Here is an 18,151-nt window from a genome sequence, read left to right on the forward strand (position 1 = left end):
TTCATAGTGTTATTGTTAATGAATAAACCATTCTACTAATTCTGTTTATTTCACTCTGTATCAATTCATACAAATCTTGCCAAGTTTGTCTGCAACTCTCTTTCATCATTTCTTATGGCATATTATTCTGTTACATCTATATACCATAATTAGTTTAGCCATTTCTCAAGTGATGGGCATCCCCTTTGTTTCCAGTTCTTTGCTAAACAAAAAGTGTTGTTATATAATAACAGCTAGATCCTGGTTTGTGCAAATAATGAATTCCATAAAGTAATCATATGTATTCAAATGTACAGTATTCAAAGTCATGATTATGTAAACCATGGCATTTACTTCCAGCTCAACAGAAATATGCAATGTGAATTCTCATAACATGATTACTTCAGGGGGATTCTTTATATATACTAATTGAGACACAGCTGTATTTCCGTACATATGGGTCTTTTCCCTCTTTCTTTGATCTCTTTGGTATCTAGAAGTGGAAATAGTTGGTTCAAAGTGTGTACACAGTTGAGTTCCAAGTTGCTTTTCAGGAGGAATGAACCAATTAGTTATACCAATGGTTCTCCATTGCCTGTCTTTCTTCAGCCCCTCCAACAATAGTTATTTTTCTTTTTTTGTCATCTTTGCCAATCTGACAGGCATGAGGTAGAATCTCAGAATTGTTTTAAAGTTAATTTTCCTAATTATCAGTGATTTCAATCTTTTAAAATATAGCTATTGATTACTTGGATTTCTTTAACGCCAGTTTTTTTTAAAGGAATCCCTTCTTGAGAAAAAGCTAAAGTTTGATGGTTTTAGAATGTTTAAGTTAAAGGAGGTTGGTGGTGGTGAGAAAATACGCATATAGCCAAGTTGCCAAATCCATGGGCAGCACTTCTGTCTTCCAGGCATCGCTAACATTGCTTTCATTTAAACTCTCTCTGTCATAATAATAATTATAAAAAATCTGATTGGTTGAATTCTTTTCCCCTTCTTCTTTTTTCCCTCTTTTCTTGGCTATTCCCTCTTCAAACCTTCCCACTCTCTTTCTGTAATTTCAGAGGGTTCTGGAAAATGATGAAAACATAGAAGAAGTGAATGAAGAGGAGGATTTAGAAGAAGATACTCCAAAACGAAAGAACAGGACCAGAGGACGGGTAAGTCAGGGGCTTTACACAGAAGGAAAGGCAATTACAGAAAATACTCCGTAAGATCATGAAGTTAGAGCTCGAAAGGACTTCAGGGCCACCTCGTCCACCCTCCTCATTTTATATCTGAGGAAACAGAATGCAAGAGGAGGTCACACAGATAGTAAGCATCAGAGGCAGCCTTAGAACCCAGCTCTTTTGACTCCAGAGCCAGTGCTTTTTCTACTTCCTCAGCAAGGACATCGCTCCTCATTCCAGGGAGGAGAGCCTCAACTTTTGTCATGAGCACTGCTCATGACAGGGAGGATAACTTGAAAAACATTTAGCAAGGGGTGCTATAAAGAGGAGAATAAGATCTGAATGGTAGTCAAATGAGTGGGTGGAGACAGGGAGAGGAGGTTTTCTGTTCTCCGTTTTGGTATGTTTCCCATAATTGGAACAATATTCCATGGAAAGGCTATAAGTGAACATTATTTTGACCCTGAGTCCTTCAGGCATGCCCAGGGCAATTTGTCAGCTCATTTGTGAGGGTATGAAAGTCCCAGTGCTTTAAAGGGTTGGTTTACTGAGATTCAATGTGATTTAATGGAAAAAATATTGGACTTGGATAGAGGAGACCTGGGGTTGAATACACGCACTAACATTTACTAGTTGTATGACTGTGGGAAGGAAGTAAGTGAAGAAGGAAGGGAGGATGAAAGAAGGAAGGAGAAAGGAAGGAAGGAAAGAGTGAGGGAAGGAAGGAAGGAGGGAGAAAAAGAGGGAAGAAAGAGGAAGGGAGGAAGGAAAGGAAGAAAATAAGTATTTGTTAAGTCCCTATTGTATACCAGGTAATGTGGTAAGTGCTTTACAGATATTATCTCATTTGATTTTCACAATAATTCTGGTAGGTAGGTGCCATCATTATTCTCATTTTACAGTTGAGGAAACTGAGGCAAACAGAGGTTAAATGATAGATCACACAGTTAGAGAGTCTTCCTGACTCCAGGACAAATGTTCTCTCCACTGTATTACTTAGCTACCTTGTGGGCAAGTCATTTAAACTCTCTGAGCTTTCTTTATCTATAAAGTGGAGATATTAGTATTTTCCCAAGAGTTGCATGGGGGAATTAATAGAGTGGGAGTCAGGAAGAGTTGTGTCACATTTGAAAATTAAGGTAAACTGAGAGACAAGCTTCCAAGCATCAATTTATTAATTAGACTAGTAATAACCAATAAATTGGGTTAATGGTCCCTCTCAATGACCAAAAGACCACAACTAGTCTTTGTATAGTTTTGGGAAGTACAAAAGAACAAAGAACAGAGTTGAGTAGGTAGGGAAGACAATGCAATTGGTTACATGGTAGACAGTATCATGGTGGTGGGGACAACATGATTGGTTATATCAAGGAAAGTGGGCTGGCACCCATATGGGGCTAGTAACCATCCCTCTCTGAAAATTAAGGAATCTTAATTGTTTTATGGGACCCATCTGCAACTTATAATCTTTGCTAGGGGATCAAAAATTATTAGACTTGCTGTCTCTTTGGAAGTCATAAAACTCTCCTAATTGCACAAAGACAGGCAAGTTCAGATGATATATTTTGGGGAGGATAGTACCAAGTTAACTTGTGGGGCTCAAAGATAACAAACATATGTCCTAAAATTTTCCCAGAAGCTGAAGGTATGGTAGATAACAGTTTTCCCCATTGATTATAGCTTTAAACTAACTTAGAAAGCTAAATTCCTGAGCTCAACTCAAGGCCATAGGAAGAGGACTTAAGTAGATAAAGAATCAATTACAGTGCCAAATAAATACAGTATAGAACCAATTACAAAATAGAATTAATTTGAATTCCTCATCTGGGTTCAAATGCTACCTCTGATTTTTTTTAATTTGCTTTGTGACTCTGGGAAAGTCATTTCACCTCCTATGTGCCTCAGACAATACCTTGCTCCACAAATGCAAAGTGTTATTATTATGTCCTGTGACTAGGGAACTTGGGAATTTGGGGTCAGAGAACCCCACACACTTCAGATGTGTTGCCTGAGGCCTGGCATATGGAGGCATATTCAACTGGAATACCACTTGTTTACCATTTGGGTGACTAGCTGGGATACTTGTTCATGATACGGAGATACTCAGAGGTTTGGAATGGGAAGCAGCTAACCTGTGTCACTTTAGTTTTGTTAATATTATTTGACTTTCTTGCCCTTAGTCATAGGCTCATTGAGGTGGAAGGATCTTTTGGGAGATCATGTGGTCCAGCCTCTTTTCCTGGCTCTAGTTCTCTATAATTGGTTGACCTTCTTCATCTCATTGTGTTCTGATAATATATAAAGCATTTAAAAAAACATTGAAAGTATTCTTTAAAAAATTCAATTTGTGTTTATTAAGTGCCTACTGTTTTCCAGGTTCCATGCTAGGTACTGAGAATACAAAGCTAGAATAGTCTCTGCCCTCAAAAGGCTTATATTTTGCTGTAGGAAAACAGTATGTACATAGATAATTAAATATTTAAGATGCAAAGTTATTTCAGGGGAATGGGGTGCGAGTTGAAAGGACTAACAATTGGAGAGTGGGATTAGAAAAGGCCTTATGTAGGAGGTGGCACTTGAACTAAGCCTTAAATAGCACACTAGAAATTTCTTTTTTTTTAAATTTCAATTTATTTATTTTTATTACATTTTAAGTTCCAATTTATCTCCCTCCTTCCCCACCTCAAACTAGACAAAATCACCATTTGACACAGATTTACAAATATATGTAAAACCATACTATATGTACTTCTATTTATCAGTTCTTTCTTTGGAGGTGGATAGCATCTTCCTTCATAGGTCTTTCATAGTTGATTTGAGTATTTATAGTACTCAGAATAACTTGGTTGTTCATAATTATTCTTCAAACGATATTGTTATTACTGTAAACAATGTTCTTTTGGTTCTGCTCACTTCACTTTTCATTATTTCGTGCAAGTCTTTCCATTTTTCAATAATCAACCAGTTCATCATTTCTTAGAGCCCACTAGTATTTCATCACAAGGCACCAGAGACTTCAAGCAGTTACATGAGGAAGGAGAGTCTTTTGGGGCAGGGGCTAGGGGGAGGACACGCTGGACAAAGAGATGTGGAGGAACTTGCCATTCCTATTGGATAGAATCTGGGGAAACTATGAGTCAAGGACTAGAAAGAGAAATGTTTGATAGGCATTGAGGATTGGAATGAGAGGCTTGTGTTGGGAGATAGGTTGTAAAGGCAGGTAAGGTCACTATAAGGAGGACCTTCTTTCTAAGTAAAGATATTTTGATTCAATGTAGTAGGAAATGAGGAGCCATTGAAAGTACTTGAGAAGGGACTTTCTTGTTTGTAAAATGAGTGGGATGGACTAGACTAGGGCCCACTCATGACCTGACCCCTTTTTGGGTTTCAGCAGTGTTTGTTGGCATTGCATGAGCTGAGGGCATACACAGTCAAAGTGTGGATGCTTTGTGTTCATAACCAAGGCTGCAGTGAAGTTGTGCTATGTAACACGGGCAAGTGCTGCCAGAAACATCTCATGTTCATTATGCATTTGATTTTTATTTATTATTTGGTTGTTGCACATTCAGAAACCTTATACTATTGCCGCATTTTTCACACCCCCTCCTCCCCAGTTTAAGAAGGACTGGACTAGATCATCTCTAAAGTTCCTTCCAGTTCTTATGATCTTGTGAGTGACACAGTAAAAGTGGTTTCAAAGAAAAATTAGTTTGAAAGCAGTGTACAAGATGGATTGGGTAGGGGGAAGAGGTTAAAGAGAAGAAAGTTAGGTAGGAGACTAGTGCAGGAGTGAGATGATGATGATGATAAAGCATTTATCAAGAGTTTACTGTGTGTAAGGTACTATGTTAAGTGCTAAGAATTCAGATATAGTTATCCTTTCCACATCATGACTTTTCCCATGGTGGTTTCGATACATTGCGGGTCGGCATAAGAAATTAAATAGGAATCTTTAGGGAGTTTGCAGAAGCTGCAGATGATACTTGAAGGCTAGTGGGTGACGCAGAAAAAGTTTAGAAACTTAGAAATGCGTAAAATATATGTATAGTATTATATAATATCAATGTGTTTTATCATTTAATACTATAACAATACTCAAATTTTATGATAAGGTACTGTAAATACCCCATAAAAGAAAAAGAAAAAATTCAGACTTCTTCTCTGGTATGAAGGCAGGGAAAAAATTTTATGCAGATTTTCCAGATTGTGGGGGCACCATGTCCCTATCCCCTTACAATGTGGAAGGGATAATTGTACAAAAAAAAGACAGCCCCTTCCCTTAGAGACATTATGTTCTAGTGGGAAAGACAACATGGAAAAGGCAAAGGATGGTACCATGGCATGATTGGGAAATGGCTAGGAAGTGATATAGATTGGTTGTGGAACAGATAAGGTGAAAACTCATCTATTCAGAGTCCAAGGTTCCAGTGGGAGGGGAATGAGAGTGATGAGGACAATGCTGAGGAAATAGATTTGGGTGGTGGCAATGGGAACAGACAGAAAGAGACTTACTGACTTATTCCAGTTCACATTGAGCTGTCCCACATCTTAATTCTTGTATGATGTAAAAAGGACCCAATCAATTCTTGATTATCTATTCTTTTGAAAATAATATGCTATCTTCGAAGGCTAAAGTGTATGTGTACATGTATGTATGTACATGTGTATGTGTGTACATGTACATATGTATGTATCTGTGTATGTACATGTGCTTGCGAACTTTTGCTGGTCCTACCCAGCTAGAAAGTCTGGATATGGGTCAGTGACAGACTGTATGTATGCCTATTATCTTAATACCTGTCAAGGTCAGAGAGGTTCATCACCAAGCCATCCATAGGATGATGACATTTTAGGCCACAGCAACTCTCAAGGATAATATCTAGGAATATAATAGCTTATGGTCACTCCATTCACCCCCAAGCCCAGGTCCAAATGAATACTGCTAGTGTGAGAAAATATATTATAATTATGATTATTTGGCATTAAAACTGATTTTTGTGGAAAGGCCTTGGACTACACTGACCTGGGAAAGAATTACAAGTGTACAAAAAAGTGAGTGGCCTACAGTAATGTGTAAGGAAGTATTTGTAGGAGATGATGCCTGCTGGTCCCATTGAATAGAGTCCATTTGTGCATGGAATCTGAGGACCTGTATTCCTGAAATATGGAGAAAGATACAGATGTTGGAAAAAGCCCAAGGATGCCGATACATTGACACCACAAGGCTCCTGTTGAGCTGTTGGAGCCCAGGATTCAAATCTGAAGGAGTTCCCAGTAGCTCACCCTTAGAGACCCATAAATCCACTTGGCAAGAAGAAGAGTAGTAATTACCTCTGGGAGCACTCTTTTTCCACCTCAGGTAATTAACTCTTCCCTCATGTGAAGACAGCATTCAGGCTCTTTCATGTGGTAGGCAGCTAGGTGGTACAGTAGATGGAGCACTGGAGCTTGAGTCAGGAAGACCTCAGTTCACATTCTGCCTCAGACCCTTACTAGGTGGATGACCCTGGGCAAGTCATTTAACCTCTTCTAGCCTCAGTTTCCTCATCTGTAAAATGAGAATAATAATAGCACTTGCCTCACAGAGTTTTTGATCAAATAAGGTAACATATGTAAAGTACTTTGCAAACTTTAAAGTACACACAAATGCTTCTTCTTCTTCTTCTTGTCCTTCTTCTTGTCCTTGTCCTTCTTCTTCTTCTTCTTCTTCTTCTTCTTCTTCTTCTTCTTCTTCTTCTTCTTCTTCTTCTTCTTCTTCTTCTTCTTCTTCTTCTTCTTCTTCTTCTCCTTCTCCTCCTCCTCCTCCTCCTTCTCCTTCTCCTTCTCCTTCTCCTTCTCCTTCTCCTTCTCCTTCTTCTTCTCCTTCTCCTCCTTCTCTTCCTCCTTCTCCTTTTCCTCCTTCTCCTCCTCCTCATTATTATTATGAGTTACTGTGGCTAAAAATACCCAAACCATCCCTAAGTGACCAAACATCTGGTGATGAACCTTTTTGACCTTAGCTAGGTTGATCATCTGACGACAGATGTACAGCCCCTTTGTTGCTGGGAGCATAGTGTAGCAGCAATATTTCAGTGACCCATAATAAACTGTGGCCCAAATAACTTCCCCAAGGTGCTTCTTTAAGACTTTTCATATACAATTTAATTTTATTTTATAGATGAGTAGATTTGGGGGGATACTGGACATGATACTCTCAAGGAGCTTATAGTCTAGTTGGGGAGACTAGTACCCTTGACACAGAGAACAACTGGAGGCCAAACTTAAATATGAATGAATAAAGAAGCATGTATTAAATGCTGACTTTGTGCCAGGTACACTGCCAACCCCTAGGGATGCATATCACCTGACTCATATTGCAACAGAAATACAGAGCTAGAAGGAAGTGTAAGTTAGATCAGTCACAAAAGTCTTCTTGCAGAGGTTAGGACTTTAGTTAGATCTTGAAGTTTGAGAAGACTTTTGATGGATAAAGAGGATAAGGAAGATATTCTGAGGAGGAGGGTGGGCATAGAGTAGGTAAAGACATGGAGATGGGAGTTATTGTGGTTTGTATGAGAGGCCATGAGGAAACCTATTTAATTGGAGTTGGTGTGTGTTGGGGAGTAATGGTAGGTGGTGTAGTGGATAGAGTACGGGGCCTGGAGTCAGGAAGACTCATCTTCCTGAGTTCAAATCTGTCTTCAGACATTTATTAGCTGTGTGACCTTGCACAAGTCACTTAACCCCATTTGCCTCAGTTTTCTCATCTGTAAAATGTGCTGGAGAAGGAAATGGCAAACCATTCTGGTATTTCTGCCAAGAAAACTCCAATGAGGTCAAAAGAGTCAGACATGACTGAAATGACTCAACAATTGGATAGTGATGTCGGAGACAATGGAGGACATTAGCAACCAAGGGTAGGAATTTGAACTTGACACATTAAGTAATAGGGAATCTTTATGGATTTTGAGGAAGGAAGTGACAGGTCAGTGTTGTTTAGGGGAGATGGCAGAAGTACATAGGATGAATTGGAGTGGGGAGAGGCTGGTGACGGGGAGACCGACTAGGAAGTTAACTAGAAAGTTATATCAATGTGTGTATGAGGTGCTGATCTAGGATGCAGCAGTGGAACTGGAGAGAAAGGAACAAATCCAAAAACCATTTCAAAGCAAAAAAGTAGGATTTAGAGACTGATTGGATGGAGGTAGTGAAGGAGAAGCAAAGGTCAAAGATGACTCAGTTGGTGCACAAGCATTTACCTGGAGGGGTGGTGGCACCACTGATAGAATTTCCTTGCAGAATATTATCGTGTGCTCTGGGTGCCCTATCCACATTTTGCAGGTAAGGAAATGAGGCACAGGGAGAGGAAGCGTTCATAAAATCACACAAGTTGTTAAATATTGGAGCTAGAAATAGAACTCTTTCTTGGCTAAGGTCTCTCATCCCTCTCTTGAGCTCTTTCTCACCACTGTATTTTTCTTTCTGAATTGTTTCTGTCATTATGCTTTCTGCTCAGAGGCTGCTGTGAAAGGACTTCTGGAGTGACTATAGCAAGCTGTCCCATGTAGCATTGCAATAATTGTACCATCATTGTGCTTATTCTGACCTGTTAACAATATTGATAATAGCGCTGATCTCTCAGGGTTGTTGTGAGGATAAAATGAGATAATATTTGTAAAGCACTTAGCATCTCCGATGTGACTGGCACATAGTAGGCATTTAATAAATGCTTGGCTCCCTTCCTTCTTTCCTCCCTCACTCCTGCCCCCTCTCTTGTCTCTTCCACTCCCCACCCCTCTCCTCTTCTCCCTTCCTTCCTTCCTTCCTTCCTTCCTTCCTTCCTTCCTTCCTTCTTTCCTTTTCATTAAAAATTAATGTCTGTTTGTAGGGAATCTTACATAGCACTTTCACATGCATTATAGCGTCTGTGGAATAGGAAATACTAGTATCTCCATTTCATATATGGAGCCATTGAGGCTCAGAGAGGTTGTCAGTGGTCCAAGGTCAGAAAAATTCTAAATGGTAGAACTGGCACTGCTGATTCCTTGTACCCCTGGGTCTTTCTACTATCCCACGCTCCCTCTGCATTTGGTCAGGAAAATGAGAGTGACTGAGGGCAGATAACTTTTGGGGCTTGATGCATCTCCAGTAATCTGAATGGTTTCTCAGAGTAATACACTGCCCGCTTCTTTCAGTTCCCTGCCAAGGTCAACTCTGAAATGAGGGTAAGGAGAGAAGAGAGAGAGAGAGAGGGAAAAGGAAGATGGAAAGGCAGAGGGGAAGAATATGGAGGGAATTAGTGGGAGTGAGAGAATGAATGTTCTAGCAATCAAGCAGGAGACAGGGAATGATACCTCAGGCATTGTGGTGCTGTCTATGCAATATTGTAGATGTCAGTCCAGCTCCTCTATCTATGCTTGGTATCCTGATGTCTCTTTTTTATTTTTAAAATGATTATTGGGATCTTTTGTTTTTACATTACCTTAGTTTCAAAATAAACCCCCTTTTTCTCCCCTATTTAGTGACAAAGAATAAGAAAGAAAGAGGGGAAAAAAGCAATTTACCAAAAATAACCAACACATTGACCAAGTATGACAGTATATACAATATTCCACACCCATATCCTCCCCAAATCCCTTTGAAAAGAAGAAAGGGAAATACATTTTCTCAATTCTCCTCTGGGGCTAATTGTAGTCTATTTAAGCAGCAAATCCTATAAAGAATAGAGCATGAGAGTTGGAGTCAGGAAGGCCTGAGTTCAAATCCTCCCTAAGACTCTAGTTTTGGGACTCTTGAGTAAATCACTTTCATCTTTCTGTGCCTCAGTTTCCTCATCTGTAAAATTAAAAGGTTGGCTTAGATGACCCCTAAGGTCCCCTTTAACTCAAAATCCTACGTTCTTATGCAGTTTTGTTTCTTTTATTTCTTATTTTCATTTACATTGTTGTAGTCAATGTGTACATTGTTTTCCTGGTTCTGCTTATCTCCGTCTGTATCAGTCCATATGCCTACCCATGCTCCCCTGCATTCTTCACATCCATCATTTGTCATGCTACAGTAATATTCTATTACATTCATGTACCATAATTTGTTTAGCTATTACTCAGTTGATAAGTATCTATTTGTTTCCAGTTCTTTGTTACCTTCAAAAATGTTGTTGTAAATGTTTTTGCTGTATGTGGGCCTTTTTTTTCTTTTTGACCTCCTTAGGACAGAAGTTGAATCTCTAGGTCAAAGGCTAGGAATGTTTTAGTATAATTCCAAATTGTTTTCCAGAATGATTAAACCAACTCACAGTTTTGCCAGTACTGTATCAGCTACCTTACCTATTTTTCCATAATTTGTCATCTTTGTCAACAATTAGCTAGGTGTGAGGTCAAGCCTCTCCTTAAGGGAGGCCATTAAAGGTAACAGGTTGGCCCATTGTATATTTGTCTCTGGTTTTCCCATCACTTTTTCCCATCCTTTCCCTCCGTCATACACTGGCTCCTAACTTTTTTGGACTCTCCAATTGTTTTTGGGAGCCAGAACTCTGACCTAGAAGTTATGGATGGTTTGAACCTTCTAATATGAAGCATGGCCAGGCTATATATACCTTTGTCCTGGCTAGTATTAAACCTCAGATTTTGTTCTTGCTACAGTTGCAATGGGAACAGCTGGCTTTTCTCTTTCACTTGTTGTTTAATCATTTTAGTCGTGTCCAACTCTTCCTGACCCCATTTGGGGTTTTCTTGGCAAAGATTCTGGAGTGGTTTGCCTTTCTTTTTCCAACTCATTTGACAGATGAAGAAACTGAGCAAATGGGTTAAGTGACTTGCCCAAGGTCACATAGCTAGTAAGTGTCTGAGGTCACATTTGAACTCAGGTCTTCCTGAGTTCTAGGCCCAGAACTCTATACACTGAGCCACCTAGGTGCCCTAGTGCTCTTTCACTTAAAGTCACTTAAAGCTTTCTTGAAATCCCTAGGTAAATCAGTAGGCTTTTGGGTTTTAGTATAATTAATAAAGTATTAGTATAATTAATAAAGATCTAGTTGGGCTAATAATGATAATAATAATAATAATTCACATATACATAATGCTTTAAGGTAAATTCCTTGAGGACAGGGACGGCCTTTTGCCTTTCTTTGTATTGCCAGTGCTTAGCACAGTGCCCAGTGCATAGTAGGAGCTTAATAAATACTTGTCAACCTGACAAGGTGCTTTCTTCACAATAGCCCCGTGTGAGTGTAAATAGTGGTACCCTCATTTTGTAAATGATGAAAAGGAGCTTTAGAGAGTTTAAATGACTTGTGCAGGACAATATAATTAGCAAGTTAGCAGAGCCAGGATTTTGATCCATGTCTTTCCCAGTTCCGAGTCCTGCCCTCTACATTATGCCATGAAGAATTATAAGCTTGGAAAGGACCTTAAAAAGTCCTACCTGTCTGCCTTCAGTTAGGACTACAGGCAGACCTCAGAGATATTGTGGGTTTGGTTCCAGACCACCACAATAAAGCAAATATTGCAATAAAGCAAGTCACACAAATTTTTTGGTTTCCTGGTATGTGTAAAATTTATCTTTACATGATACTGTAGTCTACCAAGTGTGCAATAGTATTATGTCTAAAAAAGTACATACCTTAATTAAAAATACTTTATTGCTAAAATTGCTAACCATCATCTGAGCTTTCAGTGAGTTGTAATCTTTTTGCTGGTGGAGGGTCTTGCCTCGATGTTGATGGCTGCTGACTGCTCAGAGTGGTGGTTGCTGAAGGCTGTCTTAAAATAAGACAACAATGAATTTGCTGCATCAATTGACTCTTCCTTTCACGAAAGATTTCTCTGTAGCATGCAATGCTGTTTGATAGCATTTTACCCACATTAGAACTTTCAAAATTGGAGTTAAGCCTCTCAAATCCTGCTGCTGCTTTTTTTCCAACTAAGTTTATGTAATATTCTTCAATATTGTTGTGTCTCAGGGAAACAGGGAGGCCCAAGGAATAGGGAGAGAGACAAGGGAGTGGCTGGTTGGTGGAGCAATCAGAACACACACAACATTTATTGATTAAGTTTGCAGTCTTGTATGGGCATGGTTCATGGCACCCCCAAACAATTACAATAGTAACATCAAAGAGCAGTGATCACGGATCACCATAACAGACATAATAATAATGAAAAAGTTTGAAATTTGTGAGAAGTACCAAAATGTGACTCAGAGACACAATGTGAAAATACGCCATTGAAAAAATGGTGCCGATAGACATGCTCTATGCAGGTTTGCCACAAACCTTCAATTTGTTAAAAAAAAAACCAGTAATGCAAGATCTGCAAAGTGTAATAGAGTGAAATGTAATAAAACAAGGTATGCTTATACTTAAGCCTAAAAATTCCTAGGCAGATAAAAATGTGGCCTATAAGAACTTTCGGTTCTTCAGAGAACAAGATTCTGCCACTTTTCTTGCTAACATCTTTAATAATACTCACTGTCAGACAATACTTCTCAATATATACCTTAAATTCCTGGTTGAAGTCATCTTTTATTATCACTAAAAATGGAAAATAGCTGTTTCCAATATTATATACTTAAGCCTTTGCATACTCTTCTTATATTTAAAGAAGTCAATCTCTCTCACTTTTTGAACAACCTGTAGTCATGTATTATTGGTTAAAAATACTATGGTCAGTTGTGTGTGTATGTATATGTGCACATGTATGTAAACATATATATACATGCATGTGTGTGCATCTGTGTGTGTGTGTGTGTGTGTGTGTGTAGGTACTGTGTTGGATGCTGGGGATACAAAAATGAAATGAGCCCTAACCTCAAGGATTTTTTACAGGGTAGCAGGGGAGATGAGGCATTATACAATGAACTCTAATACATATTATCCATGGGGAGCCCCTACCCACGAGCCAATAAGAAAGTTCTCTCCAACTTTGACCTCTAGTGGACCCAAGTTCAGTCCTGTGGAACCCTGACCTCAAGGAGAAGGGATAAAGCTTTTCTCTTGAACTCTTGGACTTATATGTCCTTCATCTCTGAGTCTTCTTGTTTCTTTTTTAAATCATGAACATATTTATTTAGAGGTTAGGGGTAAGCAGTGGGGCTCAGGTCCGATCAAATAGAAAATAATAGTATCTGGCAGTGAGTAAGTAACTCTTTCCTTAGAGGCCTGTTATTGCTCTGGATAACTCCTATGTTTGTTCCTCTATCCTGGTGTTTCCCTCCACATTAAAATTTTTTTTTAATTTTTAGTCATTCTGAACTTGAGGGACACCAAACATACATGACCATTTGTATCCATAAAGAACAGGAAAAAAGAAGGATTTTGTGTGAAACCATGAGTCTACTTTGGTACAAATTAAAAAAAAATCTTCCCTTGTAACAAATGAATAGATTCAAATAAAACAGAATCCACGCATTGGCCATGTCTGGATTAATATATATGTTTCTTATACCTCAGGACTATCACCTTTCCATCTGGAGTGGGGAGAGCGCCATGTTTTTCTGTTGAATGTGGGGAGAGTGCCATGTTTCATTCTCAGGGCTCTGGAATTGTGGTAGATAATTGTACTGAGAGTTCTTTAAAACTTTTCAGAGTGTTTTCCTTTATGATGTTGTTACTGCATAGAGGAGGGATTCTTAGCCTTTTTCGTGTCATGGATCCCTTTGGAAGGCTGCTGAAACCTATGGACCCCTTCTCAGTATCATATTTCAAAATAACTGAAGGGAATGCTAAACTTCAGTTAGAAGGTAGTGAATATGAAGATGCTGTTTTTTTCCCATTTAAGTTTACAGACTCCCATGGAACCCAGATTAAGAACCCCTGGCTTCTTAAACTTGAACAAGAGCCTCATCTTCTCCTGCTTCTGCTCTTTTGATTCTGCATCAGTTTGTATAGATTTTCCCAGGTTTATCTCAATTTATCCCTTTCATCATTTCTTGTGGCACAACAATATTCCCTTCTATCCATATGTCATAATTTGGCCATCCATTCAAAGAGAAAATAAAATCTCTTAAAGCTTGGTTTAGCCTCCTGCTGGGGTCCCCTGGAAGGAATTAAAAGAGTCCCTTCTAGAGAAGTTCAACAAACGAAGTAGTAGATATCAAGAATAGGACAACCATGTATTTCAAATATCACAAAAGCAATGCTTGAAACACAGGGGACTCCTAAGTCTGAATTGACAAATATTTAAAATGTGAGACAGTAGCTCATAATTCTCAATATACTCTCTTGGGAAGTAGGAAAGACTTCAAGGAGATGTGGGAATGTTCAGTTGGAAGAGCAACTCAAAGTCCAGGTCTTCTCCTCTGAAAAGGATGTAGTTGCAGAAAATACCTCTTGTTAGCACCCCATAACTCCTAGCCTATTAAATTTACAAGGCTGTAAACATCCATCTCAGGATCACTGATTGGCCAATTGTAATCAGGGAAAAAACAAAGTGAAAAAGGCAGCTAGGGACTGGGTATTCAGACTTAGGCTCACCTAGGCAACATTATGCTCACTACTATGTGTGAGTAGTCATCATAATTGTTCCTGGAAAGTGGTAGAGAAATCCCTATTGGTTACTTGTTCAAAAGGGAAGAAGAGAGAACTAGAGTAGAAGTTGTTCCTCCTTTCAAAGCTTCTCAGGTTGATGGCCATTCCAGTTAGTTGACAATCATCTCTGACACAGCTCCCAGTAATGGGGTCCATGGGGACCAACCAGGAAACTCTGCTCCCACATGTCCTTTAGTAAGGGGCTAGAACTTGGGGTTCATCAGAAGGATCTAGGACACCCTCAGCTTCATAGAAAGTGCCCCAGTCTAGCAGATCAGGGGGGTGGGCTGCCCTGATTTTACCTCCTGGCCCTATAGTAAAAGTTAGGATGTATTTAAATGCAAAGGAGGGAGAAAAAAAGAGTGGAATTCAAGGAGGGATAGGTCACTTACAGAGGTAAGAGACCTAAGAGAGCATTGTGGAGGAGGTGGTCCTTGAATTTGGCCTTCAAGGAAGAGGGTTGCAAAAGACAGATATGGAGGTCTGTGTTCCAGGTATAGTGGGTGGTCAGGGTACTGTTAGTTTTTAACTCCAACCACTCTCTCCTCCTATCTCACCCAATACATGTGTGTGGGAAACTAGAAAGTTCAAGAGTTTGTGGAAGAGAATGAAAGAATGAAAGAAAAAAAAATTTGTTTAGCACTTACTTTGTGCTAAGCACTATTCTAAAGCCTGAGGATACAAAACCTTTCAGTGAGCTCACATTCTACTTTAGGGGAACAACACATAGAAGAAAGCTGAGCTATGAGGCAGAGATGTCCTAAGGATTCAGTGGTGGAGTGAATGGCAAGATATATCAACTGGTCAGATGGTAATATATGAGGCTTTGGATGGTGTAGCAACAGGGCAGGTAGTAAGTCCCAGAGGATCTTGGGAGCAGAATGAGGAACAAGAGAGTTCCTTGAGCACATTACTAAATCCTTCAATTCTCTTTTCAGGCCCGTGGTTCTGCAGGTGGCAGGAGGAGGAATGATGCTGCCTCTCAGGAAGACCAAGATAAACCGTACGTCTGTGATAGTAAGTATAGCCTCACTGCTCTTCCTCTCTCTCCCTTTCCATGTCCTCCCATCCTACTGTCCCTTACAAATCCTTTGGCTGTCAGCCTGGTCCACTTGGCTTCAGTTGCCACCAGGGCTTTCTCATCCCCTCCTCTTTAGGGAGATTTTTTTTTTTTTTTGCTGTTCCCTGGCTTGCATGTTGTGGTCTGCTGCTGCTGCTGCTGCTGCTGCTGCTGCTAGTGTTACTGCTGCCACCGCTGCTGCTGCTGTTGCTACCACTGCTGCAGCTGCCTCCTTCTCCTCCTCCATTTGCTGCTGCTACCTCCTCTGTGAGCGTTTCTGCATGAGGGGGAAAGAAGTGAAATGGAAAGATCCCTGCAGCAAGATTCCTGCTGGGCCCAGGACTGCAATAGTTCAGCTCTCTGGCATTGTGCTCCTTCATGGCTTCTCTCTCTCTCTCTCTCTGTCTCTCTCTCTGTCTCTGTCTCTCTCTCTCTCTCTCCTTCTCCCTCTCTTCCCCCCTCCCCACTTTCTCCCCCTTCTCTCTTCTCTTTCTCCTCTCCTTTTCTTTCCCTTTCTCTTTGTCTCCCTCTCCCTCTGTTTTCTCCTCTCAATTTCCCTTTTTCTCTCTTCCTCTCTTCTTTCTTTCTTTTCTCTCTTTCCTTCCCTTTTCTCTCCCTCTCTCTTTCTTTTCTCTCTTCCTCCCCTCCACTTTTTTCTCTCTTCCCTCCACCTCTCTCCCATCTCTTCTCTTTCTCCCCTCCCCATATCCTACTCTCTTTCCCTCACTGTCTCCTCTGTCTGTCTCTCTCTGTCTTTCTCTATCTTTGTCTCTCTCTCTCTCTCTTTTTAAGATTCACCCTCTATTTCTTTCTTTGTTTCAGATAGTTACAAACAAAAGCATAACCCAAAAACCTCCGACAAAGGTACTTGGTTCTTGTATCTTTTCATTTGTTCTTCCCACTAATTTCCTTCTTTTCCCTCCCTCCTTATGTAGGGAAAGCTATGAATCTATATGATGGTGACTACTTTTATTTTAATCAATTTTCTTTCCTCCCTCCCCCTACCTGGAACCATACAGTCTTTCCACTTCGCTAAAGTGTCTTTGATGGGTAACTGGCTATCCCTGGAAGGTAGGGATTAGCAAATAATACTGCAATAGGACAGTGAGAAAAAATGGTGGTTTTGTGAAGGGACAAGAAACCTGAATCTATCAAAGATTTATATACAGAAGAAAATGTGATCTGCCTTAATAACGAGAAAGATTTTGTCTTCTTTCCAAGTATAGCACCCATAGCATTATCTGCTGAAAGCCTTCGGGCAGACAGAAGCTCCTGTCCTAGATAACTTCTTATTGTCCAGGATACCCTCTGCTTCCACTCTATCAAGGGCACTTCTTAAAATCACAGTCCCTATTAATCTTTCTTTTCCATCTGTTCACCAATCTGAGAAGGTACACCATGTCTGCAAGTGACTACTCTCCCCAGCTCCCTTTTAGAATGCCAGAGAGGCAATGCACAGAGAGTTTAGGGGATTATCTAATATTTGGATGTTGACACTGGGGATATGTTCTGGAGTAATGAACCCCCCCCCATGTTTTAAAATAAAGTTTACAATTATGAGCTTACTTATGTAATATATTGGAATAGGGGTAGAGGGCAATCAATGGTAGGTGATAATGAGTGACTTAAGGCAGAGTAGTGACTTTCCTTCTATATTGATCTTAAAAAGTTGTTCCTTGTTCAGTAGAAAGTGATATAGCTGGAGTTTATTTTGTTATCAAACCCTCCAACCTTCATGATTCTTATTCAGTGACTTACTTAGCAGATGGGAATCAATTTTCAATGGGAAACAGCACAGTATGGAGGGAAGAACTCTGAATCTGCTCTCAGAAGAATTAAGTTTGAACCCCAGCTTGCTTCTTACCACTTGGGTGACTCTGGGCAAATCATAACCTCTCCAGGACTTAGTTTATTTATGTATAAAATGAGATGGATGGGCCAGATGATCTCTAAGGTATCTTTCAGGTCTAAATCCCATAAACTTATACTCCTATAGGGAATGGGCCCATAGTAACATCATTCTATCCAAGAATAAATTGGGGGCATTAGAGTGTTCCAGTGTCATCTTTCCATCACACATTCAAGGTGAGATAGAGCCTCTTTTGACCCTGGGCAACAAACACAGTTTAATTTCCCTGATGAAGTTCAAACACATCCCTTCCTACATCACAGATTTGTCTTGATCCACTGTAATCCTAGCCTGCCAGCTTCCTAAAGGTCTCTGTTGTTCTGGGGTAATGAAATGTGAAGTTTCCTTGGCCCCTTCAAAGAAGGGTCAATAGTTTTGTCTTCTTGCCAAAGAAGGCATTTCCATGTATAAAGAAAAATGGGATATATCCAGAATACCTGTCTCTTGATCTGTGTGAGTTTTTAAAAGTTATCTGTCCTTTTTTTGTGATTTAATATCACGAGGAATTTCCTTACAGAAGCTGAAATTGTTTA

General features: G+C 39.8%; 1 protein-coding gene across 1 annotated transcript in view; it reads left to right on the top strand.

The window, feature by feature from the left end:
* DPF3 (double PHD fingers 3) overlaps positions 1–18,151 on the top strand; it is a 241,970-nt gene that overhangs the window by 95,945 nt on the left and 127,874 nt on the right. The window contains exons 5-6 of the mRNA XM_027844832.1: positions 1,044–1,139; positions 15,588–15,666. Coding sequence (XP_027700633.1) covers positions 1,044–1,139; positions 15,588–15,666 — 175 coding nt within the window. The remainder of the gene's footprint in view (positions 1–1,043; positions 1,140–15,587; positions 15,667–18,151) is intronic.

Source organism: Vombatus ursinus, unplaced genomic scaffold (assembly GCF_900497805.2).
Source record: "Vombatus ursinus unplaced genomic scaffold, bare-nosed wombat genome assembly UNPS02014945.1, whole genome shotgun sequence".
Lineage (NCBI taxonomy): Eukaryota > Metazoa > Chordata > Mammalia > Diprotodontia > Vombatidae > Vombatus > Vombatus ursinus.